Source organism: Parus major, chromosome 15 (assembly GCF_001522545.3).
Source record: "Parus major isolate Abel chromosome 15, Parus_major1.1, whole genome shotgun sequence".
Lineage (NCBI taxonomy): Eukaryota > Metazoa > Chordata > Aves > Passeriformes > Paridae > Parus > Parus major.
The window spans coordinates 6,985,749-7,006,883 of record NC_031784.1 but is presented as its reverse complement, the minus strand read 5'-3'; the positions used below and the strand labels follow the sequence as shown (position 1 = coordinate 7,006,883).

At 39.5% G+C, this 21,135-nt stretch overlaps 2 protein-coding genes and 1 non-coding gene across 3 annotated transcripts in view; all 3 read left to right on the top strand.

The window, feature by feature from the left end:
- Positions 1–1,339: 1,339 nt before the first annotated feature.
- On the top strand, positions 1,340–9,481 carry RANBP1 (RAN binding protein 1). Its single transcript, XM_015643700.3, has 5 exons — positions 1,340–1,769; positions 2,747–2,904; positions 4,600–4,728; positions 6,646–6,711; positions 7,621–9,481. Coding segments are annotated over exons 1-5 (480 nt in total). The 5' UTR covers positions 1,340–1,767; the 3' UTR covers positions 7,746–9,481.
- Positions 6,791–6,922, top strand: LOC117245217. The gene has a single exon (XR_004499645.1). It is a non-coding gene; the product is annotated as a small nucleolar RNA SNORA77 (small nucleolar RNA).
- Positions 9,482–16,715: 7,234 nt separating the features above from the next.
- Positions 16,716–21,135, top strand: part of ZDHHC8 (zinc finger DHHC-type palmitoyltransferase 8) — a 111,141-nt gene continuing 106,721 nt past the window's right edge. The window contains exon 1 of the mRNA XM_015643687.2: positions 16,716–16,963. Coding sequence (XP_015499173.1) covers positions 16,860–16,963 — 104 coding nt within the window. The 5' untranslated portion in view covers positions 16,716–16,859. The remainder of the gene's footprint in view (positions 16,964–21,135) is intronic.

Below are 21,135 nucleotides of genomic sequence, written 5' to 3'. Positions count from 1 at the left end.
CGGACGCTGGGCCTTGCTGGGGGCTGGAGCGGCCTCGCCCGCGGGGTTGGAAGTTTGCGGCCACTCCGGGCACGTGTGGCCGCTCGGGCCGGCCCCTCCACCCGCCTTGGCCGTTCCCCGCCATGAGGAAGCCAGAGAAAACCGGGACGTTTGGGGTAGTCCTTCTCCCCGTTTCCTTCCTTTCTTCTCTTCCCGCCCCGGCCCGCTGGCCGGACCCCTCGTACCGCAGCAGTTGCCCACGTGCTTTATATCGCGGCAATGCGGGGTCGTGTCGTGATAACGGGATCCACGTTCTCGCACATGAATTGTGCGTTTCTCGTGGTCTGTGTAATGACTTGCTGAGGCGCAGAACGCATGATGAATTACCATGCGGGATGTGCTACTTACACACATGGATACAATGTATAAAAGTTTGGCTAACGTTTCTTTTCCTGTTTTTTGGAAACAGATGTGAAGTAACTCCTTTCTCGCTTTTTTTTTTCACGCTGGAACACTGGGGACGTAAAACTGGCAATAGCTTGTGTAACATTGTTGATACAATTGGATTTTATTTTGCACCATTTTTTACCTAATTTTCCCTCGCCCCCTCTTTTTTCTTTTGTTTACTATTTAGTAAAAAGAGACTGCTTTATTTCTGTTGCTTTATGCATACATGGTGTATACCTTCTCTGTAAAGGACATTGTGAATAGAGCCTGTAAGAGTGGACTCTTCCATTTGTAAAGTAAAAATATAATTTAAATGTCATCTATGTGTAGACTGTTTTTCCTTTCTGTTACTCAAGAAGCAACAAAAAAACATAACCCAAACCCAAATCAGTTTCCTTGACCTGAGATAGCTGTTGTGTGGCTTTGTTAAACTTGCATATGAATCTCCCTCCTAGTCTCCTGTGCTGAGTGCTTCTTAGCAGTCCATATGTATGAAGTACTAGAGATGCTTATCATTTACTTACTAGTCACATACTAAAAAACAGTCTTTAGCTTAATGAATCCTCTGGTAGGTTCCTAAACAACTTAAATAGGAAGTATTATTTTGGCTATTTACCTGTAACTTAACGTTCCTTGAGGAGTCTTCAAGCAAGAAACCTAAATTATTCCATGAGTGTTACAGCTGTGCCTCAAAATATCTTTGAGTGTGTTGATTGTGGGTGATTCTAATACATAAGTCAGAATGATAAACTAAGGATGCAGTGTGTCCTGTAAGATGGATTAGGTGGATGTTGTGTGGGGTTTTTTTTTCTAATTTTCCTATTAACAATAGGTTATTAGGCATTAAGAAGTAGAAGGGGTTTAGTAGCATAAAACACATTATGGAGGAAAAGTTAATTACTTTTAAAAGAAGAAATTACTTTTCCATAACCAAGAGCTATTACTCCAAGGCCAAGCCTCTGCACAATTCATAAGTGGTAGGATTAAAACACCTAGCACTGCGTGAGCATCTTTTTGTTTCTTAGTGTAACTGCACATTGACTTGAAAGTCATTCGTTTTCATATATAATCATATTTCTCTACTGTTTGGGATATTTCAGTTACTAAGATCTAGTTGCTGATAAGTCATAAATGTTTTAAACACAGATGTGAGTGCTTCAGGGTTTGGGTACATAGCAAGTTTGTGTTATCTTTTATTCTCCTCAGGAAGCACATGAGGAGCATGATACTTCTACTGAAAATGCAGATGATTCTAACCACGATCCTCAGTTTGAGCCCATAGTTTCTCTTCCAGAGCAAGAAATAAAAACTCTGGAAGAGGATGAGGAAGAACTCTTTAAGATGTGAGTAGAATATTTCTCGCTCTTATCTGAATGTTCATTAGGCTTAAACTTGACAGTGTTTATTAAAGCTGCATAACTTGCAGCAGTCTCTGTATGAAGGGGTAATCTGATTTGGTCTGCATGGTGGTGGCAGACATTGAGTAGGGAGTGATTGATGTTTCCCCAAGAAAATGGATTCTGGAACCATAGAAGGGAGCTGATACTGCAAATCTGGCTTTAGCATTGTTTGCATAAAAGACAACAGCTTAGGTAATGATTATTGAAATTGTAATCATGTGTGAATGTGAAGCAAGTGTCTTGGGAGGAGGGGAATGAGATGTACGTGGTGTTGCTGCCACACATCCCTGGTGAAGAGTAATGTACAAGGTACTGAAATAACAAAAGCAACAGCTGCAGTACAGTATTGGGGCATTTGTGGCAGTTCCTGTACGTTGTCTTCAACACAGTTCATCCTTAGATTACGCTTATTGTCAGATCAGGATGGCTTGATCTGCCTGAAGAAAAAAATGTAGTCTAAAGGCTTAAGAGCATTTTGAATTTGGTCCCTGATGTGCTTGCTTTAAATAGGTTAAAAAAATTCTGCTTTTACTTAATAACAGAATGGTATTGCTCATCTGGAAGAGAGGTGATGGTCAGTTTCTAACAGGTAGTGTGGTGAACACTGGCTATAGCAAAACTTGTTAATTAGCTATGTGAATTTAAAAGGTTACCTACACCAAATATGTTCATCATCCCCTAAGAGTATCCAGAACCCATTGAATTTTAGTACAGTTATTACATAATTCCTAATATGTAAGATTTGAATTTATTATATCAGTTTCTGAATGTGTATATTGAAGTAGAACAGGGGATCTTATTAAAGAAATTGTTTTCTTCTTGTGTGTGTCTTTTATAAAGAACTGTGCTGTTCGGTCAGGTGTGGTGTTTTAATAAATGTTTTAGTACATGCAGGCTAATTAAATTTTCTGTTCTTCAAGGCGAGCAAAGCTCTTCCGGTTTGCATCTGAGAATGACCTTCCAGAATGGAAAGAACGAGGAACTGGTGATGTGAAACTCTTGAAACACAAGGAGAAGGGAACAATTCGCCTCCTCATGCGGAGGGATAAAACCCTAAAAATCTGTGCAAACCATTACAGTATGTTATACATTGCTAAACTTATTCTTGATTTAAAAAATAAGATGGTAGAATTTTAGTATGGTTGTCTCTTGCTCTTCATACAAGGCATACAGGCATCAAAAAACATGGGGGGTTAATTGTATTAATGGAAGGAAGCTGGAGATTTTTTCCTTCAGAGTCTGATAGTGCTGTAAGGCTAACTAAAGTCACTTTAAAATTTAGCTGTGATAGACAGGCATTATGTGATTGCTTCCAGTGTGTGTGTGTGTGTGATTTTAATGATTAATACAGTGTAGAACATGTAAGCCTTAATACTGTTTGGAATAAGAATAAGAATTTAATATATGCTGGCTTGCTCTTGTAAAACCATGATGTAATAGTTTACTACTTTGAGCTAAATGTTAGAATTTCCAAAACCAATCCTTAACTATCAGAAAACAAGAGACTGAGGTGCTAAAAATCTGAGTCTGCCTTTCTCTGCTTGTGAAATAAACTGAAATGAACATGTTATATTGGGCTGACTCATTCAAAAAAGAATCCTCTTTGAATTAAAAAAAAACATGAAAGAGCAAGACAGACTTGAGAAAGTCAGCACATCTTGAAACAAGTAGACCAATTGGGTAATACTTTGCTTGCTTTGGTGATATTCAAATATTTATATGAGGAATCTGTAGTGTTCTGTGGAGTTAAACTACGTTTAGATAACTTGAAATAAGAAGTAGCTTAATGCAAACCTCAATAATGCTGCTAACCAGGAGGAATAAACCTTTTGTTTAGGGAAATAATTGTTGCACATAGCAAAACAGAATCGATGAATTTATAGTATTCATGTCAAAAGTTGTTTAGGTTTTTTTTCCTGAAAAAGATGCTCTCCATATAGATTTGTTTATTGAATTTATGCTGACTCACAGTCAGACAAAAGAACTCTCTTTGTTTTTGCAAAGCATTAAATGGAGCAAAATGTATTTTGATCTCTAGATGTTAAAAATGCAGGGAAGGGACTCTTCAGATTTCTCCTGAACTAGACAGGGCCCAAGGAGAAAAAAAGCCCTGCTTACACTTTGCATGTCTGTAATGTAAAAAGTCTTAAGGTACTGTGGGAAGTAACATTTTTACTTCTCCAGTCAGCCAGGTGAGGTAATTGTAGTGTCTTGGAGAGACAGGGCTCCACATACTGGGAGGGAACAAACAGATGGAAAAGAAGCTGTTTACACTTTGCGGCACTGCAGAAATCTGTATTGTCTTGTAGTACAGCTTTAAACTGATGGGAAAGGTAATTAACTTGATGACTAATTGAAGGAATAATGCTTTTTAAAATTAATTTTGGTAGTAGTTTTGGTGTGCAGAAGAATGAGTGTTGTTTGTCTGGATGCCTATTCCTCCTGCATAATTTGTCTGTACTTCAGAGCTGTGCTCAGTGACTGCATCTCTTAATATCACAGTCATCTGTTTTAAGCAAAAATTGAATCCAGCTCTTTTTCCTAACAGTAATGAATCCAGCATCCTCTCACACTGTAATGGCCTTGCATGATTTTATTTGACAATGTAAGGAAAAGTATATATGAACACCACTGTCTTGTATTTATCCCAAAGTAATTCTGTGTCAAGTGCTTTATGTAAGCATCGCAGCCTGTTGTCACTGAGATTTATGGAGGCTGGTGTGGAAAGTGTTTGCTGTTGTGCTGTGTACATCTTTTAATGCTTTCCTTTCAGTCACACCCTTAATGGAGCTGAAGCCTAATGCTGGAAGCGACAGGGCATGGGTCTGGAACACACATGCTGACTTTGCAGATGAGAGCCCCAAGCCTGAACTTCTGGCAATCCGATTTCTAAACGCAGAGAGTGAGTGGACTGGCCCTGAACTTATACTGATTGTAAACTGTTGTTTCCCTGCTTGTATAAATGCTGCTCTAAACCATTATTGGAGATGCACCCCTGCATGGTAGTGTTAGCTAATTAATTCTTTATCTGAGAGAAGTCTGTTAATCATTTAACCATATCTGTTTACAAACAGTGTAGTAATTAAATCTGCAGTAATATTTGTACAGTTTCTGCCCTAGGCATTTTTTTAACCTAAGCCATTTCATGTAAGTGCAATCCCAATTAGAATAAAACTAAAGGCAGTTAAGAGACTCACTTGCAGCTCACTTTCATATAATTCTGGTGCTCAGTTGTAGTTAAGATTAGATTTTTGCATTAGAAACAAGGAAATCCTGACCTGATACTTCTGGTCTGTCTGCATTAGGAGAACATCTGGGTTGGTTTTTCTTTTTTTAATGAAGTATGTAGTTTCTTCTTTGTTTTGACTAAATGGAACCCTCAGTGCAAAATTCCAGTCATACCCATCATGTTAGTGGATTTTGTAGGTGACTACACCAACTACCAGAAAAGTAACTCTAGTAGTGGATCAACTAGGATTAAATGAAATAAGTGTTTGGAGGCAGAGGTTTATGTTTTGTTTTGTTGTTGGTTTTGTTTTGTTTTTTTCAAAGAAACAAAATAAAAAAGTGTTGTATTCTTTGCTTTACAATTTGCCAAACAAGTTTAGTATGTTAGCCTCCTTTTCTCATTACATACTAGATGGATCTTAAGGTGGTTATATATTTTAAAACTTAATGGATTTGGCTACATCAGGAAAGAACTTAGTATATCTTGCCTTTCTCCTTTGCCTTCAGTCTCCAGTGTTATTTTGTTTAGCCAAATAAACCTTTCTGGTCCTCCTGACTAGTGCTTGCTTCATGATCAAGTAGGAAATGAAAGGGTAACTACTTGCTCATCTCTGAAAAGTCTTCCCCCCTTTCTGAGAAGCTGCTCAGCTTGTTGAATGGTCTGTCTTGAGGGAGTAGGCCTTTCTTCCTGTTCGCCCTTTGCAGTACGGACTAAGCAACTGACAGGTGAACAGACATAAGTTTGACCTTGGGGTGTCTCTGCTGTTTGAGATGCTTGAAAAGGAATTGATACAAACACTTCCTGGACTAGTTACAAAGTGCCTTCAGAATTCCTGTGGACCAACAGTGACCTCCTGTGGTCAGCCAGACCAGCCTGGGATACCAGGCTAGTAGCACCTTGGTTATTCTGGTGTCAGGAAGATCCTTGCCCAATCCCTTGTTGCTTTTATTACTTGTGTAGAGACGTTATTGAAATTTGATCAGCTGCTTGGAATGGTTGTTGAATTGAGTGGTGGCTTAGACCAGAAGGTAATGAAGATTATGCGTTGTTGGCTCTTGCAGTGAGGAATAACCCTCACTGGTTACAGTGAGGTACAGAGTCTGAATGCTGTACTGGTAAAACAGGCATTATCTTCCTTTGCTGATGCCAAGAGCCCCCAGTTGTGGTCAGGTTGTGGAAGACTCTTAGGGTGTAACACAGCTGGCAAAAATAGCAGTTCAAAGCTAATTTTCAGTCTTTTGCATACAGATAGTTCTATTACCAGTCTCTGACATCATATTCCTATTCCTTTAGGCTACAGACAGCTGGGAGTAGCAATAACTACAAAACAGCTCCTGCTGGCATTACATTTTGAATATTTTGCAAAATAAGCTGCTTCAGTAAACTTGCTGAAGAAGATGAATTGCTTTTGCACAAAGATGTGATTGAAGAATTTTGCATCTTGTATGATTTACTAGATTACTTCATAAGTCCCTAGAAATTTTGTTTACACAAAGCTTCTCCTGGGGTATCTTTCTTCAAGATTAGAAGTATTCAATGTTGTGAGGCGGGAAAAATAATGAAAAAAATATTTTATGTTCACTGAAACAGATGCACAGAAATTCAAGGCGAAATTTGAAGAATGCAGGAATGAAGTAGGCAAGACAGCAAAGAAAGGTAAGGTAGTCTCAGTGTACTTGGTGCCACATTTCTGAGCTGTGTGAGTGGTTACAGTACCCTGGTGTGTTGTGTTCCAGCAGACTCACTCTGTGCTGAACTGCAGCCTTCAGTTCAGGTGCTTTTCTGTCTGCGAGAGTAAGAGCTCACAGGAGTGACAATGGCCTTCTTTCCTGTGGAAGGCTGTTACAGTTGCTGTTGGGACATGGCTGCTTTGGAAAGGCTGCCAAGGAAATATTTATGGCTTAGAGTAAACAAATGAACTGTGAACACTGCAACCACAGTGCTCTTTCTCCCTTCCAGGTCCCTTTCCCAAATTTCACAAATGTATAATCATGCAAGTACGATATTTAATGTTTTTTACAGTTATTAGTCTGTGTGAGGTTGTTCACAAGTCTCTAATAGATTATTGCACCTCCCTTTAGAACTGCCTTTGTGACGAGGTATCTCACTATGTAAATAAAATAAACATTTTTATCTTTCTTAAGTACAGACTACCAGTGCTCTGCAGTCAGCATTCTTCAAGATATTTAGATTGGAGTTTTCCAGTCATAGGAATTCCCTTGCCCCAATTTCAAACTGGGGAACTTGACTTTGCTTTTTTTGGTTAAGATGACAAGAAACGAAGGACTTCTCTGGATACTTTATTGGTAGCAGCACAGCTGGCCAGATGTTACACAGTCCTCAGTCCTTGTGATTAAGCCCTTGTGTAGTGATTAACGTATACAAGTGGTGTTTCTTGAATTCTGATATCTGAAGTTATTTCCAGAGGAACAGAAATGGAATGAGTCACTCCAGTGGTCAGTGAAGAATATCTCCCCACCCCCTTCACCCTCTACTTCTTTACTCTTTCTAACAGGAAAATCCATTACTGCCTGTATGTAATACTTTTCCTAACCAATCTTTCAGCAGGCACAGACAAAAATGATAGTGCTGATAAAGTTGCTGAAAAACTAGAAGAGCTTTCTGTAAAGGAAGAGAGCAGAGAATCTGAGAAGAAAGAGACCAAGGAAAAAACTGAAGAAAAGCAATAAAATCATCCTGGGCCTTGCCGTTTTTCCTTTACACTATTTTTTTTTTTTTTAGGTTTTTTGGTTTTTTTGTTTTTCATTTTTACAAGGGACTTTATATGGAACTGAATTCAACATTCACATTGTTTTTTTCTAAGCTTTTGCCCTTTGGAAGGTGTCTTCAGAAAAATTCATTCCCCTGTCATGAAAATGTACTGTGCTAACATTCTTTTCCATAGTGGAAACACTTATTTATAGTCATCCAAAAGAGTGAATAAAACAAACTTGAAAACAGCATCAGGGGACAGAACTGAGTTTTCTGTATACTGTAAAGGCTTATGAATACACTTGTTTAGTTGAGCTACATATCATCATTCCTGTGGATTAAGTAGGTTAACAGACTTTGTCAGGAGGGAAGATTAGGATTGTATTTGTGTTTCTTATATGGCTTCTAAACTGTAATCTAACAGACCTTTCACACCTGCTGCTGTGTGTACCTGACCAGGGAATGTGCCTGTGCTTCTTGAAATGCAGCAGACTTCTGGAATCAGCCAATTAGAGCATTCCTGGCACGCTGCTGCTGCTGATCCATCAGACAGTGAAATTAAAGATGGGGGACAAAATTTATTATGTCAGATTTGAGAAGCATTTTCCTCTCACAAAACAAAATCTGTGCTTCCCTCCCCCCCCCCCAAATTTGTTAATAGTACAAAGGCTTGATTCTAGCAGAAAGTTCCTCCTGTTGACACAGATCTTCCATGGTGCTGCTTGCTGACTGAAGGCAGCAGCAGCAGCAGCAGCAGCCTGTTACACTGAGGTGTGTGCAAAGGAATCCGAGCTGTTTGAGTACCTTCCTGTGAGATTCCCCTTGCCTTTTTTCCCAGGGCTTTGGAGCTCATGTTTTTTACAAACTGGAGGAGTTTTGAACTTCTCAGATGTTTGGTAGGGAGGCTGTCCCTCTTGGAGAGCAGCAGGCTGGAATTCACTTTGGAACAGTCAATTGTTGTGCACATGCCTGAGGGACACCCTCCTTGCCAGAATGGGCAAATTGGTCAAATCTCTTCCCTGCAAATGTTTTCTGTTTACCCAGTTTCAAATTAGTGGTAGAGAGTAAGAAAAAAAACATAGTAAGCAATAAAATCAACACAATTAAGTCTGATAGATAAATTGAATTTTGTTGTTAAAGACTAATACAAGGATTGTGTTAGGATAGAGATGAAATTTTTATAATAGTTTCGAAAATAATTATGAAAACTGGACAAAACTTGCTAAACTGTAAGACTGAATGATGTTAACATGGGATAGCAAGACCTTTTTGTTTTCATAAAGAGGCTTTTAACTCAGGTTCTGCACTCTACCTGAGAAAAATATATTTTTTAAAAATAAATCAAGTCTTTCTTCTTAGCACTGCCTTTTGATGCTACAGTGAACAAGTCTTAAATCTGGAACTGTAATTAAGGTACTCACTTTATTCACACAAAATAATTCCTTTGGTGTTTTGCACATTCCCCTTCAACTACAGCAGATATCAGAAGTCTGTTAATTAACAAAGATGGTTGAAAGGCAAAATAAAATGCTCTTTAGTGTTTCTGGTTTGGAAATAACATGACAAAGCTATTTTGAAGTATTTAACATTTGAATGTAAAAGCCAAATCTTTATCCATGAATCACTGTAAATGATCTGATAATGTCAAACTGTGTCTAAATTGATAGAAATTACTTAAAAATTTCAAAATAAACTTAAATTTTCATTTAAAGGATTTGCTTTTTATTTTGAGAACTCTTATTGGGAATGCATTTTTGGTCTGCAGGGGCAAAGCGATGAAGGCAGCAAAATGGGCGAGTTGCATTTCACTGTCAAACATTGTACAGAAGGGGGGACAGCACCTGAACAACTTAATTTGTCTTAATATTAGTTATTGATGACTCCTGCTTAATGTCATTGCCCTCTCCTCCTCTTACTTCAGCATCCTTAAATGACTCCAAGACATTTCCATTCCTGTTCAGGTTAACTGATCTGTGTTGACGGTTCATGGATTGCAACCATCCTTGCAAGTCTGCAGTCTCAAAGAGCAAAGTTAAAAGAGACCACTCAGTAAAATAATTTCTCTGGGTAACATTTGGCTGAAGAATGTTTTAGTCCTCTAAACCAAAGGATGGTCATTCAATGTTCTGGTCACTTTAGCTGTTCTACACATTAAAAAGCAGTAAGTATTTTTAAAATTATCTCAGTGAAATAAGGCTTGCTTTTTGTGCAAGTCATTCTAATGATTAAACTCTCCAATAGGTAAAGTAGACTGCCAGGTGAAGGTTTTTAAAAAGTTCTAATCCATTTTTTTTAAAGAAGGAAAATACAACAAGGTTAATAAAGCATTGTTGGGTGCTAAAGTCTGCAATTCATACAGTTTTTCTGCTTGCTTCAGGTTTAGAAAGATGCTATATAGCCAGGCTTGGTGATCCAGCCCTTGGTGGTACAAATGGTTTTGTATGAGCTGAATGGATGAATGTCTGAGGACTCCTGAGTGATGCTTTCAACTTAAAAATTATTACATTTTGACAAGCATCTAAATAATATCTTCTTAACAGCCAGTTCAGGTCTTAAAGAAGTCTACTTATAGAAATTAATTCAAAGTAGTTCTCTCTAGATCCCATGTTGTTTTGAAGACTACGCTAATCTGTGGGGGTATTTTTTCTCCAGGAGTAAGTTTACATTAGTATACTAATATATAATAGTAAATGTCTCATTCACAAATTGCAAATGCTCCCAGCTTGTTGTGTTTTAATACTGTGTTGAGGGTTTTTTTCCTGTGTAATAAGCAATCACAGGACTCACTTTGTGTATCAAACACAAATTCTCAGTGATACCAAAACCTCAGAAAATTAAAATTCTTCTCAACACTATGCAGATAAGACAGTATTGCAAATTCTTAATTTTGAAGCAACATGCTCAAGGAATACCTGTGTGTAAAGGGAAAAAAAATATGAGCCTGAGTAGTTCTTCAGATTTTGTTGCTAAGTGTTATTAACAGTTTGAGTGTTGTGTCCTCTGGTGGATTTTGTGTGTGGCTCATGATGAGTTGTGCTGAACTCTGACATCCCTCAGCAGTGCTGGGCCTTGAGCTGCTCAGTGCATTCCTTCACATAAATCAGTGAAAAACTTTAATGTTACTAGAAACCTTCCTCTAAAGAAAGAGAATCAGAGTTCAGAAAACTATGCTTGACACCTTAGTAATATTAAATTGCACCTATTTGAGTAGAAATGGAGACAATGGTGGAGATTCCATTATAAACTGCCCTACTGGGGTTTGATCTGTACAAATTGCCATTGGATTTCAGTGCCAAGTCCTTAAACAGTGGCTGATTATTTAAACAACTCCAAACCTCTCAATGAACTTCCCATTGCTGTTAGTATTTACTCCCTCCTGTTCCCAGGACATCCATCTGTCTGGCTGCTTCAGGTTGTTTCTAGCAAGCTGTATTTTCTGAGGTGTCCATGACAAGCCAATGTTTTAATTTTGATGAGCCAAACTAATTTCAAAGTGTTTTTACATTGCTGAGGTCTTGTGTAAACTTACACTAGTTCAATGAAGCGAGTATATAAATGTGTATAAAGGATTTTATTCTATTATGGTTTATTTAGGATCTACTAGATGTGTATAAGAGACAGGTATATAAATGTGTATAAAGGATTTTATTCTATTATGGTTTATTTAGGATCTACTTTAAAGGTCCTCCTAATTAGACATAATTAGGATTATGTCCTAATTATTACTCTTTAAAATAGAAAGAAGAGGAATTACCAGTTTTTTACCAACCTTAACTAAATCTTTGACAATGTATCATTTTCAGAGTAAAGAGCTAAGGAAAACTTAACTGCAGCAGATCAGAATTACTTTGCTTGAGGAAGAAAAGTTGAAGTAATGAGCTGTAGAGTGGATTCTACATGTAAGTGATTTCTCAGATTAGTTCATGTGAAAACAAGGTGTTTCTCAAGCAGCTTGTGCAAGTAAGAATAAGGAAATAAATATTGAGAAGGTTGTGAAAACTGAAAAGCACAGGAGGAAAAATCTTCCTAATATTTAAGAGCTAAGTAGTGTTAGTATCTACAGCTATGCATCAGATTTATGGACACTATATTTTTGTAATATGTAAATTTAGGTATGGAATATCTTTGTCACTTAAGTCACATTAGACACCAACCACTGACTTAAGACCTGGTCATATTTGTAAGACCTATCAAACTAGTTTGCTGTAGTCTCCTAGTGAAAACACAACCTATATCAGATCCATAAATAAATTATATTTGTAGAAATGCACTTTTTCAAGCATTAATACTGCAGGTAATGTTTGTGGGGTGTATTATCTGTTACACCAATATAATGTTTTAAGTAGAAAGAACATGCTAGCACAAATCTGGATTAGCTGTTACATACAGCAAACTTTCATTTTGTGGAATGTGTCTGACTGCTACAAGTATTTAATCAACTTCATAGTCTTAAGTATGTTTCCAGCTTTCAAACTGGAACAGTCCAGCTCATTGTTTATCAATCTTGACTACAAAATTATATCAGCTGGATCACTGTATTGTAGATATGAACTGTTGTATCAAGATGTGTAATTTATTTACAACCCTAAGAGAGAAGCTCTTGCCTATTCATATTGTGCTGGCTGGCCTAATTTCAAATAGTTTAAATTTCATCATTTTCTAATGCTTTTCTTCCATAAAAGCAATTATGGCTATTGTAAACATCAACAAAAATGGATTGGACATTAAAATGACTGAATATTTTGTTTGCTTGGAGGCTATTTATCAAGACTATTCTAACAGGTATAATTGAAGTTACATTGCTTTATATAAATAGTCTTTATCAGTTTTAACATCTTGTTGGCTGGTTTGTGAACACTGTTGGCCTGCAGAGTTTCAGCAGCATAATTTAGAGTGATACTTCATTTAGAGGAGGAGAATTGCACTTAACTAATGGTTTTAAACAGGATGGTTAGTGAATCTTTAAAACTGCTCAGAGGTCTATCTCATTCTGGTGTAAGTAGTTTTTTGTGGAGAACATTTAGGAATCAGTCTGCAGAGTTTCATAGTAAATGCAACTTGACATGCCCCATCACTGCTGTTGGGAAATATACCAGATCTGTTCTGAGCAAATGTCATCCCATGAAAAATATCCGTTGGAATCATCTAGAAAATGTTGTTATAAATCTGTTACAGCTACTGAGAAATCATTATTAGGCAATAATTTCTTGATTTATCTGGTAAGAAATAAACAACTAAATGAAAATTGTTATATTGAAGTTCCAGTGGGTAACTTACTAGGCCTGGCTTGAACCCAGAACTGTCTGGCTCTTGCTTGGACTTTTGGCAGCACTGTGTAGCACAAGATGATCCATGTGTCTCTGTTCTGAGCACTGTAAATTTGAGGGGAAAACCAGCTTTTATTAAACAACGAATTAGTTATCGCTGAGGGTTCTCCCAGTGACCCTGAGCAGTTTGCAGGTCACCAGTACTAAGAAAAGTATAATTATTGTGGTCACTGTTTAATGACAACAGCAAATTTGAGCTAGGAGCTAACTTGCAAGTGACCACTAAAATATTGCAGGGATATTCAGTACTTTCAACAGTGCAAAATAAAAGAACTTTCTTAATCACGTAGCTAAGATTTCCAGCTAAAATTAGTGCTGTGACTTGATATGAAAATTGCATGGCTTTTAGGCTTTCTTGATTCTTGCTCTGTTATGAGTCTCCTTTCATCTTACCAGCTCTGAGAGGGGTACTCTGCCATGTGGCTCCAACACAGCTTCTGTGGTTGGCCCTTCCTCCTTTGGGGTAAAACCTCAGAGTAAAATCTTGCAAGAAGACATGCAATTACTAGCCATGCTCTGCCAGATTATTTTTAGATTGTTCTTTGTAGCTGTGTTTGTTCTTTGTCATTAAATCTTTCCCTAACTCATGCTGCCATTGCTGTTTACTCCAGTGCTGCCAAAACCTTCTGGCACACTAATAAGGTAGTGTGAATCCAGAAACAGTCCTTGAAATAAAGGTGTTCCAGAAGAGCAATTCTGAAACAAGCCTGTTCTGCTTTAGTCAAGTCCTCCTCAGACATCCTTAGTGTTTGACAGGTAAAGTCATCTGACTGCTTTAAATATACTTGGCTTGTAATAATATGATGGAGTGTTGCTCAGCAGTGCTTTGTGCTGGCTTGAAAACAGAGCATTCTTTAGAACTGGAGTGTTAGTGGGAAGGAAATGAGGTGAACTGTGGGAACTGTTGGACACAAAATTACAGAAAATTATTGCTTTCTGATAGGTAATCTACAATGTGCACCAGAAAAAAAGTAATCCCAAAGCCCAATTCAGCATAACACTGTAGTCTTGTGACATGGAATGTCTCAGCCCTCTTTTGGAAATGCTGGTTCTGCACAACTGCACAGCACAGGTGTCATCATCCACAAAATGATTGTGCAGCCCAAACCAGGCTGGCACTGTGATCTTCAAGATAAGTTCAGTTTGGAGATGCACCTCTTCTTGTTGCTATGTAAGGTACAATTCTTTGTGTCCTGATAACTTACATTTATCTTTAGTCTCCCTCTAGAGAAGTGCTGTGTGATTGGGTTATTAAAAAAAGCCAAAGTTGCTTGCTGTTGAGAGCCTCCTTTCAGAACAGGAATGGCTTGAAAGATTGGCCCAACAAATGGGGGCTGATGCAGAGAAATTCGATCAGCATCAGTGTGTCAGGGTGATGAAGGGAAAACCATTCTGAAGAGTGGAATGAGCAGAAGTGCTGAATCCTCCCCACTTTCAAAGCTGTCTTTGAGAAACAGACTTTCTAGAGAGGAAAGAATCCTTAGGGGAAAATACAATTGAAAATAATTAGGTGCAGAGGAGGCATAGTCTCTTTAAGAATAACTCTGCAATTCACAAGAGGCAATGTTACTGTCCCAGAAAAGCTTCATCTTTAAAAATAATGAAATTTAAATAAATCATCGAATTCCAGATATGTATCTGGAAACTTGCAGGTCCATGCTAAAAATGCAGCTATTACTGTCACCTGGGGGAGAACTTCTTTACTATTTTTCAAGACTTAAAAAATGCATTTGAGTAAATCTCATACATCCATTGCAGGATGCTGACCAAACTTCATAAACAGTCTATAGTGCTACTTAGGATAACATTTTCTAGATTAAAATAAAAATATCCCTGGAAAATTATTTAGATTTCTGTTTGCAACTTAAATTCTTCACCCAGACTGTTGCTTGAGTGGGAGGGAGGATGATTAAACTGATGTAAGTGATGAAGTCTCTGCTTTTGTCAAGTAAATGATGCTAAACTTGTGGCCCAGAGCATTAGGTGTGCTCCTCAAATGCATCTGCCAGCTCAGTTTTGTTGAAAAGGGACCCAGCTCCTTGGAGGCCACTCAGCAATACACATCAGTCTTGGTAAGTGAAGGTGCTGGAGAGATTTTCTTCCCAGGTGTGCCTTTGATCTGCTTTAACATGCTCATGTAGCTGCACCTGAAGCCTTTCAACCTTGTATGCAGAGTCTGGTTCTGTGTAAAATTTGTTGACCTTTTGATTAGTTACAAGGGCTTGAGAATAATTAATTCCAATAAACTGGCATAAGTAGTGAAGCATAGGAAACAGTCCACCAAGCATGCAAAAATAACTAACTTTAGGTAGATGTTTTCCTTCCTGTTCCTTAAAAAAATCTAAGTCTGGAGATGATTTTAAGTTGCCTTGTGGCTTTAGTCCCTCTGGATAAGACTTTTTTTTTTAGCAGGGCAGTTGCTAGCAAAAGCTGAGATTTCACATAGCCATATGTCCTCAGGCTGGAACTTGCTGGCTTTGCTTTTGTTAAAGCTGATACTCAAAAACTTGGTTTTTGTTTCGTTTGTGGTTGTGCGGGTATTTTTTTGCTAACTGCAAAGCTGAGGACCCTTACAGATTTTTGGTTGGGTTTTACTTGTTCTGTTCTTAAAGACTTCTAGGACTGTGGAATTAATCAAGTCTCTTAAAATGATAAATGTCCTTTCTGAACAGCACTGCAGTGTATGCCTTCTAGGGCAAGCTTGCTTTTAAGAACACACAGCAGTTGCTGCAAATGTGGCTTTTGTATTAGGTAGGGGTTACTTTATCTGCATGTTGGCAGCTGCAGAAGAGGGATTAGCTGAGAAAGAAAGCAGGAGGGAGGGAGCAAAATGTATGCAGCTCCTGGTCTTGACTTCTAAACTTCCAAGTGGCCTTGAACCCTTCTTCCCATCGGAGGGTTTCCTTGAGACAGGCGAGCTGCTGGGTGGTGCCCCCGGGTGTGAACAGAGGAGCCATTCTCACACTGCTCTTGGGAAAACTGATTCGGTGAACTTTCTGTTGTTACCTTAAATTACCTCTTCTGTCTGCCTCCTGATGCTAACGGATAGATTTTAAAAGAACAGAGTATAGTGTAATTTCAGTTATGTTTGCACTCAGTTACAGACCTTGGAATCAACTGAATTTGGCTGAGTGCAGCAATTCCCTTAATACTGTGACTCTGGGTGTAGCAGAATGAAAAGAAGGGTTTATTCCCCGAGCGAGCACGGCAGGACTGGCGTGCAGCTGGCCCTGTCCTGCAGAGCCCGGCTCGGAGCCGCTCCCTGCGCGGACCCGCAGCGCTCCGCGGCTGCTGCGGCGGTGCCGCGTCCGCAACCCCCTCTAGAGCCCCGCTCTTCAGGGAGCTGCTACGGGAGCTTCATCCTCCCACACAGCGCCCTGTGGAGCTCAGTGCATTGCCATTTTTCTTTTAGGGGTGGGTGAGGGGGTGTCTTGTAGAAAGGATAGAATTGGGGGCCCCCGTCCGCAGGGTCTGCCCCGCTGCGGGAGGCCCGAGCAGCCGCGTCTCGACCGCCCTTCGGCGGGGTTGTGCTGGCTGCAAGCCCCGCTCCCTCTCCCCGCAGCGCTACCTTAAGGGGCTGGTTGACATCAGCCGAGTGGGCTGGGCGGTGTGGGTGGGATTTCCTGTGCTGGAGGTCAGCTGCTCCCGTCCCTCTCCCGTCCCTCCCAGCCGCCCGGGTCCCGCTCTCCCCGCGCCGGAGGGACCCGCATCCTCCCGGCTCCCTCCTCTCGGGTTGGATTTACATAGTGATGTGTAAACTACAGGATGCCCAGCAGCACTGGAAAGAGGTTTAAACCTACGAAATACATCCCGGTCTCCACAGCAGCTGCCTTATTAGTGGGTTCGACTACTTTATTTTTTGTTTTCACGTAAGTACCGCTCTGGCGGAGGGGGGGGCCGGGCTGGGGCCGCCCGGCCCGGCGGGGGGAGGCGGCTGGGCTTGACAGTCCTCCAGGCCCTGCCGCTGCTGGTCCCGCTCCCCGCCTGCCTCCTGCTATCCCTGCCCGGCTTTGGTTTGCAGAGGCTCACCATCTCTCCCTATCATAAAATGTGCCTGACAGTCAGATCCACCATTTCACGGCACGTAAAAACCCATCAGTCTCCCGCAGCTGCCGGCTGTGTGCATCAGAGATGCCCGAGCCCCGCAGCCGCTCTGCCCGTCTGTGCAGGGCTGGTGTGCGGGAGAGAAATGCAGCCCCGGCCGCCCCGCTGCCGGCAGGCGTGCATCCAGCCCGTGGCGGGTCTGTGCTCCGGGAGGGAGAGCCGGCCTCTCCCGTCAGTCTCTCGCGGGTCTCAGGGTTTATCCGGCACAGCCTTTTCAAGTGGAAAGAATCCTATTCTAAGCATTACCGATTTTACATGTTTTTATGTAACTGTTCCTGAAAGCTTGAGGAGCTGATGAACAAATCTACATTTGCTTGAAGGAAAGATGAGGAAACTTTTCCCCTCTCTGTTTCTTCTTCTCTCGTTCCCTTCTCCCTTAAATGCAGAATGGAGCTGTGGCTGTCGGCTTGCAGCTCTCCTGTAGTTATATTAATATGTGAGTGCTGTAGTGCTTCGGCTGTTTCCATACGCTCGAGTTCTGTAGCTCGCTAACCCTTCCTGTGCGGGGGTAGCGGCACCCTCCCTGCAGAGGTGTCCGTGTTTCCAGAGATGCTACAGAACTGTGCTCTAAAAGGAGCGTTGACTAAGCTGCCTTTAGGAAGGTAAAAACATGGCTATTGCATATTAAGATTTATTGTTTCACTTATTTTGGAACTCTGTTTTCCTTGTTTTGCCGTTGCTATTTTTTAACCGAGCTCAGTGAAGCTGTTGGAAGCAGAAGGCTCTATAGGAGTGGGAGTATGTGTCTGTGTCATTATCTTTTGTGGTTTGGCTGTGATATGATTCTCGATGTTTCAAAATGCTCATCACTGGTCTGGTAATCTCAATGTAGGATTTGAGAATAAAGTGTAAATGTTGTTTTGTCTAACAGTTTCTTAAATCAGAACAGATTTTGACACTGAGTTTTGCTCTTGACTTAATGTGCGTTGATTTTTCCTTGCTTGTTTTCAGTGCATTTGATATGAAATACGGATAAATCCTTTCAGGATATTACACTGTCTCAAGAACTGGTCAAGTCTCAAGAGCCAATACAAGTATCAGCCTATCATTCATCATTTGGGCATCTAATTATAATCTGGAGCTCACAGGCAAAAACAAGACAGAAGTTGGTTTTTGTGATGAGTTTGGTGGTGAACTAGAGTGGTGAATATGAAAGAGTAAAAAAAAATGCAGCCTTAATACCAGCATTTATTTTTCTGTCTGCTTGAGGAATGCATGTATGCTAAGGTTGTTTTGGAAGCTGTATGTTTGTTTTCATATGATACTTCCCATGTAGAGCTGCAAATTGCTTAGTGATGTAAGACTTTCCTGGTAACACAGTTGTTGTTGAAACATCCTTTTGGCAGCAGGTCATCAAATGAGATGTTCGTTTTATAATTTGTACGGAAGAAGCAATTGCCTTTAATTTATTACTGAATCTGAAACTTCACTCTGCTCCCTCTGTTATCAGTGAATAATTACATGCAAAATGAAGTATTTTAAGGATCTCTCCATATTGTAACTTGGCCTGTGTATCTTGAAGTGTTAGTAAATTTTTTGAGGATTGTCCCAGACATACGTTCTCTGCTGCTGCCAAGTCTTGTGTGTAATAAAAGTAACACATAATTGAGCAACTGTTGTCAGGCAGAATCTGAAGTCCTTGTCCATTCAAAAATACTCAGATGAATTTGTATGGGTTTGGTGTTTTTCATGCTGAGCAGTTTTAGTAAAATCTGTCTTTGTTGTGGAATCAAAGCAAGCCATATGCATGAGATTAGTTTCTTTTGTGTGGTGGTGGGTTGTTTCCCCTTTCCTGAGCATTTTTTATCTTTTTCCACAGGCAATGTTTTGTCTTCTGAAGATCTTTTTGTTGTGATACATTATTAAAGGTTGAGATAGACCTGAATTTTCAGGTGTGTTGATTTGTACAACTTGTTTGATATTGGATGGAGCTCTGATATGCAGCAGTTGAACCACCGGCCTAAAATTGTTGTAGCAATTTTAGCAGCGCTTTTGATAAAATCCATACTTGCTTGTCATAGGACAAGAACTTAATCAGATGAAGATTTACATGTGTGTTTATTAATTCCTTATTTGTGTCATTAAGCTCTAAGGCTGCTGTGTCTGTTCATGAGGTAACCTGTGTATAAATACATGAACCTGATGATGGATGGGACTCCTGTCAAATTCTGGGTGCAGATCACCTCAGTGTGATGTCAGGGGTTAGAGCAACTTCAGTGCAGTGGAATTGAATAATACAGGCTAATATACGTGGAAAAACTGAATAATAACTATTTTAAAACCACTTACAGAGTAGAAAAAAAAAAAGCTTTTTAGGGCACTGGAAAAATTTCTGAGTAACATGTATGAAAACAGAGCCTCTGACTTGGCTTTTTCCCTAGACACGTTTGTGGTCTCATGCCACAGGTTATGAGTGTCTTCTGCTGGATGAAAAGCTCTTTGAACTTGAAGGCCACGGTTCGCTTTTCAGCAATGTGGTCTTTATTTTTAGCTTTTTTTCCAAACACCGTTGCTAAAAAGCAGCACATAAAGAATGTTTGAAATACACCATGTCTGCTATTAGCTCATCATGGTGCTGATCAGTGGTACTGTTATACTTCAGGAAAATTGCGTTTTAGATTCTCCTTTATTCTTTTTCCTCTGATAAGCATTTAGTATTCACTGTATCACTGCTGTATTTCTTCTGGTTTTATGAGGGGGAACTAAACTATGTAGCTATCATGATTATTGCCTGGAAAGGCAACTAAATATTGCAGTTGTATTATCACAGGCTTTTAGCACTCCATGTGTGTTCCTTCAGTAATAAATACAGTGTCTGAGTAGGTGGTCTAATTTGTCACAGTGGGAGTGTAAACAAGTATTAACTCTAAGCATTATGAAGGAACATATCAATAATGCTGTATAGAATGATTAAGTTAATTTACTTATATGAGCAAATCTAATGGTGTAATGAAGGAAGAACTGATTCTTCTTAACATAGGACAAATCCAGTGATTTAGTTCTAGCAAACCTGAACTTATTTCTACCAAAATATTTTTTCTTCATATTTTTCGTAAGACTTTTTGATAGAGGTAACAATTTAACCTATTTCAGTGAAGTCTGGACTCTTATGCCTTGGAATACCAAGTGATGTGATGTAAACTTAATTGTTCAAAGACCCTGAGTTTCAAGAACTTGCCACCTTATTTTAGGTTGTACAACTTCAGTGTTACCAGAGAATGCAGCTTAATTGTCAGCAAGCAGAAAACCTGTTGGAATCAGTGATCTAAAAGAACTTTTCCAACCTAGATGATTCTAAAATTATTCTGTAGCTAATAGTTCTCTTCACCTGCTTAAATTGGCCACTTACTGCAGGTGTTGGTGCTGAGAACTTCTGAGTTAGTTCAGCAGCTGCAATGCCTGTGTCTGGAGATTACATAGCCAGCTGAAAGCATATGGTTTTAAGGGGAAACTGTGGCTCATTTTAGTAAGGAGAAAAAAAGCTCATCATTCTCTCTCTGAATATTGTAGACCTGAAGTTTCTGATAAAATACCCATTTTCGGACTATTTTCTGTAGCATGCAGCCTCTTGAGCATCTTTGAAATACAATAGAAACATGTAATTCATAACAAAGGTCTAGTTGCCACTGATTCTTTGATATAATGGCAGTAACACTGCTGTATATTATTTCTTTAAATGGGATAATAAAATGGGTAATTTTCTGGGTGAAGTGAGAGCACAAATAAGGTGAAAACTCATTCAGTCAGTACTGAAAATGCGAACAACTTTGTTCTTGAGAGTCATAATGGGAGATAATCATAGATATACACCACAGACATCTGCAATTGGCACTCTAATGCAGTCTGTGGCACAGGGAGTCTAATACCAATAACCTTCAGGAAACAATTGAGGAGTGATAAATTGGTGTAGAAGAGCAACTGAAGTTGAAGTCGCAGT

Excerpts from the sequence above, each read along its gene's own strand:
- RANBP1 (XM_015643700.3), top strand. Across the intron at positions 2,905-4,599 it reads AATCTGTGCAAACCATTACA|TCACACCCTTAATGGAGCTG; the intron begins GTATGTTATACA and ends CTTTCCTTTCAG. Across the intron at positions 6,712-7,620 it reads AGGCAAGACAGCAAAGAAAG|CAGGCACAGACAAAAATGAT; the intron begins GTAAGGTAGTCT and ends CCAATCTTTCAG.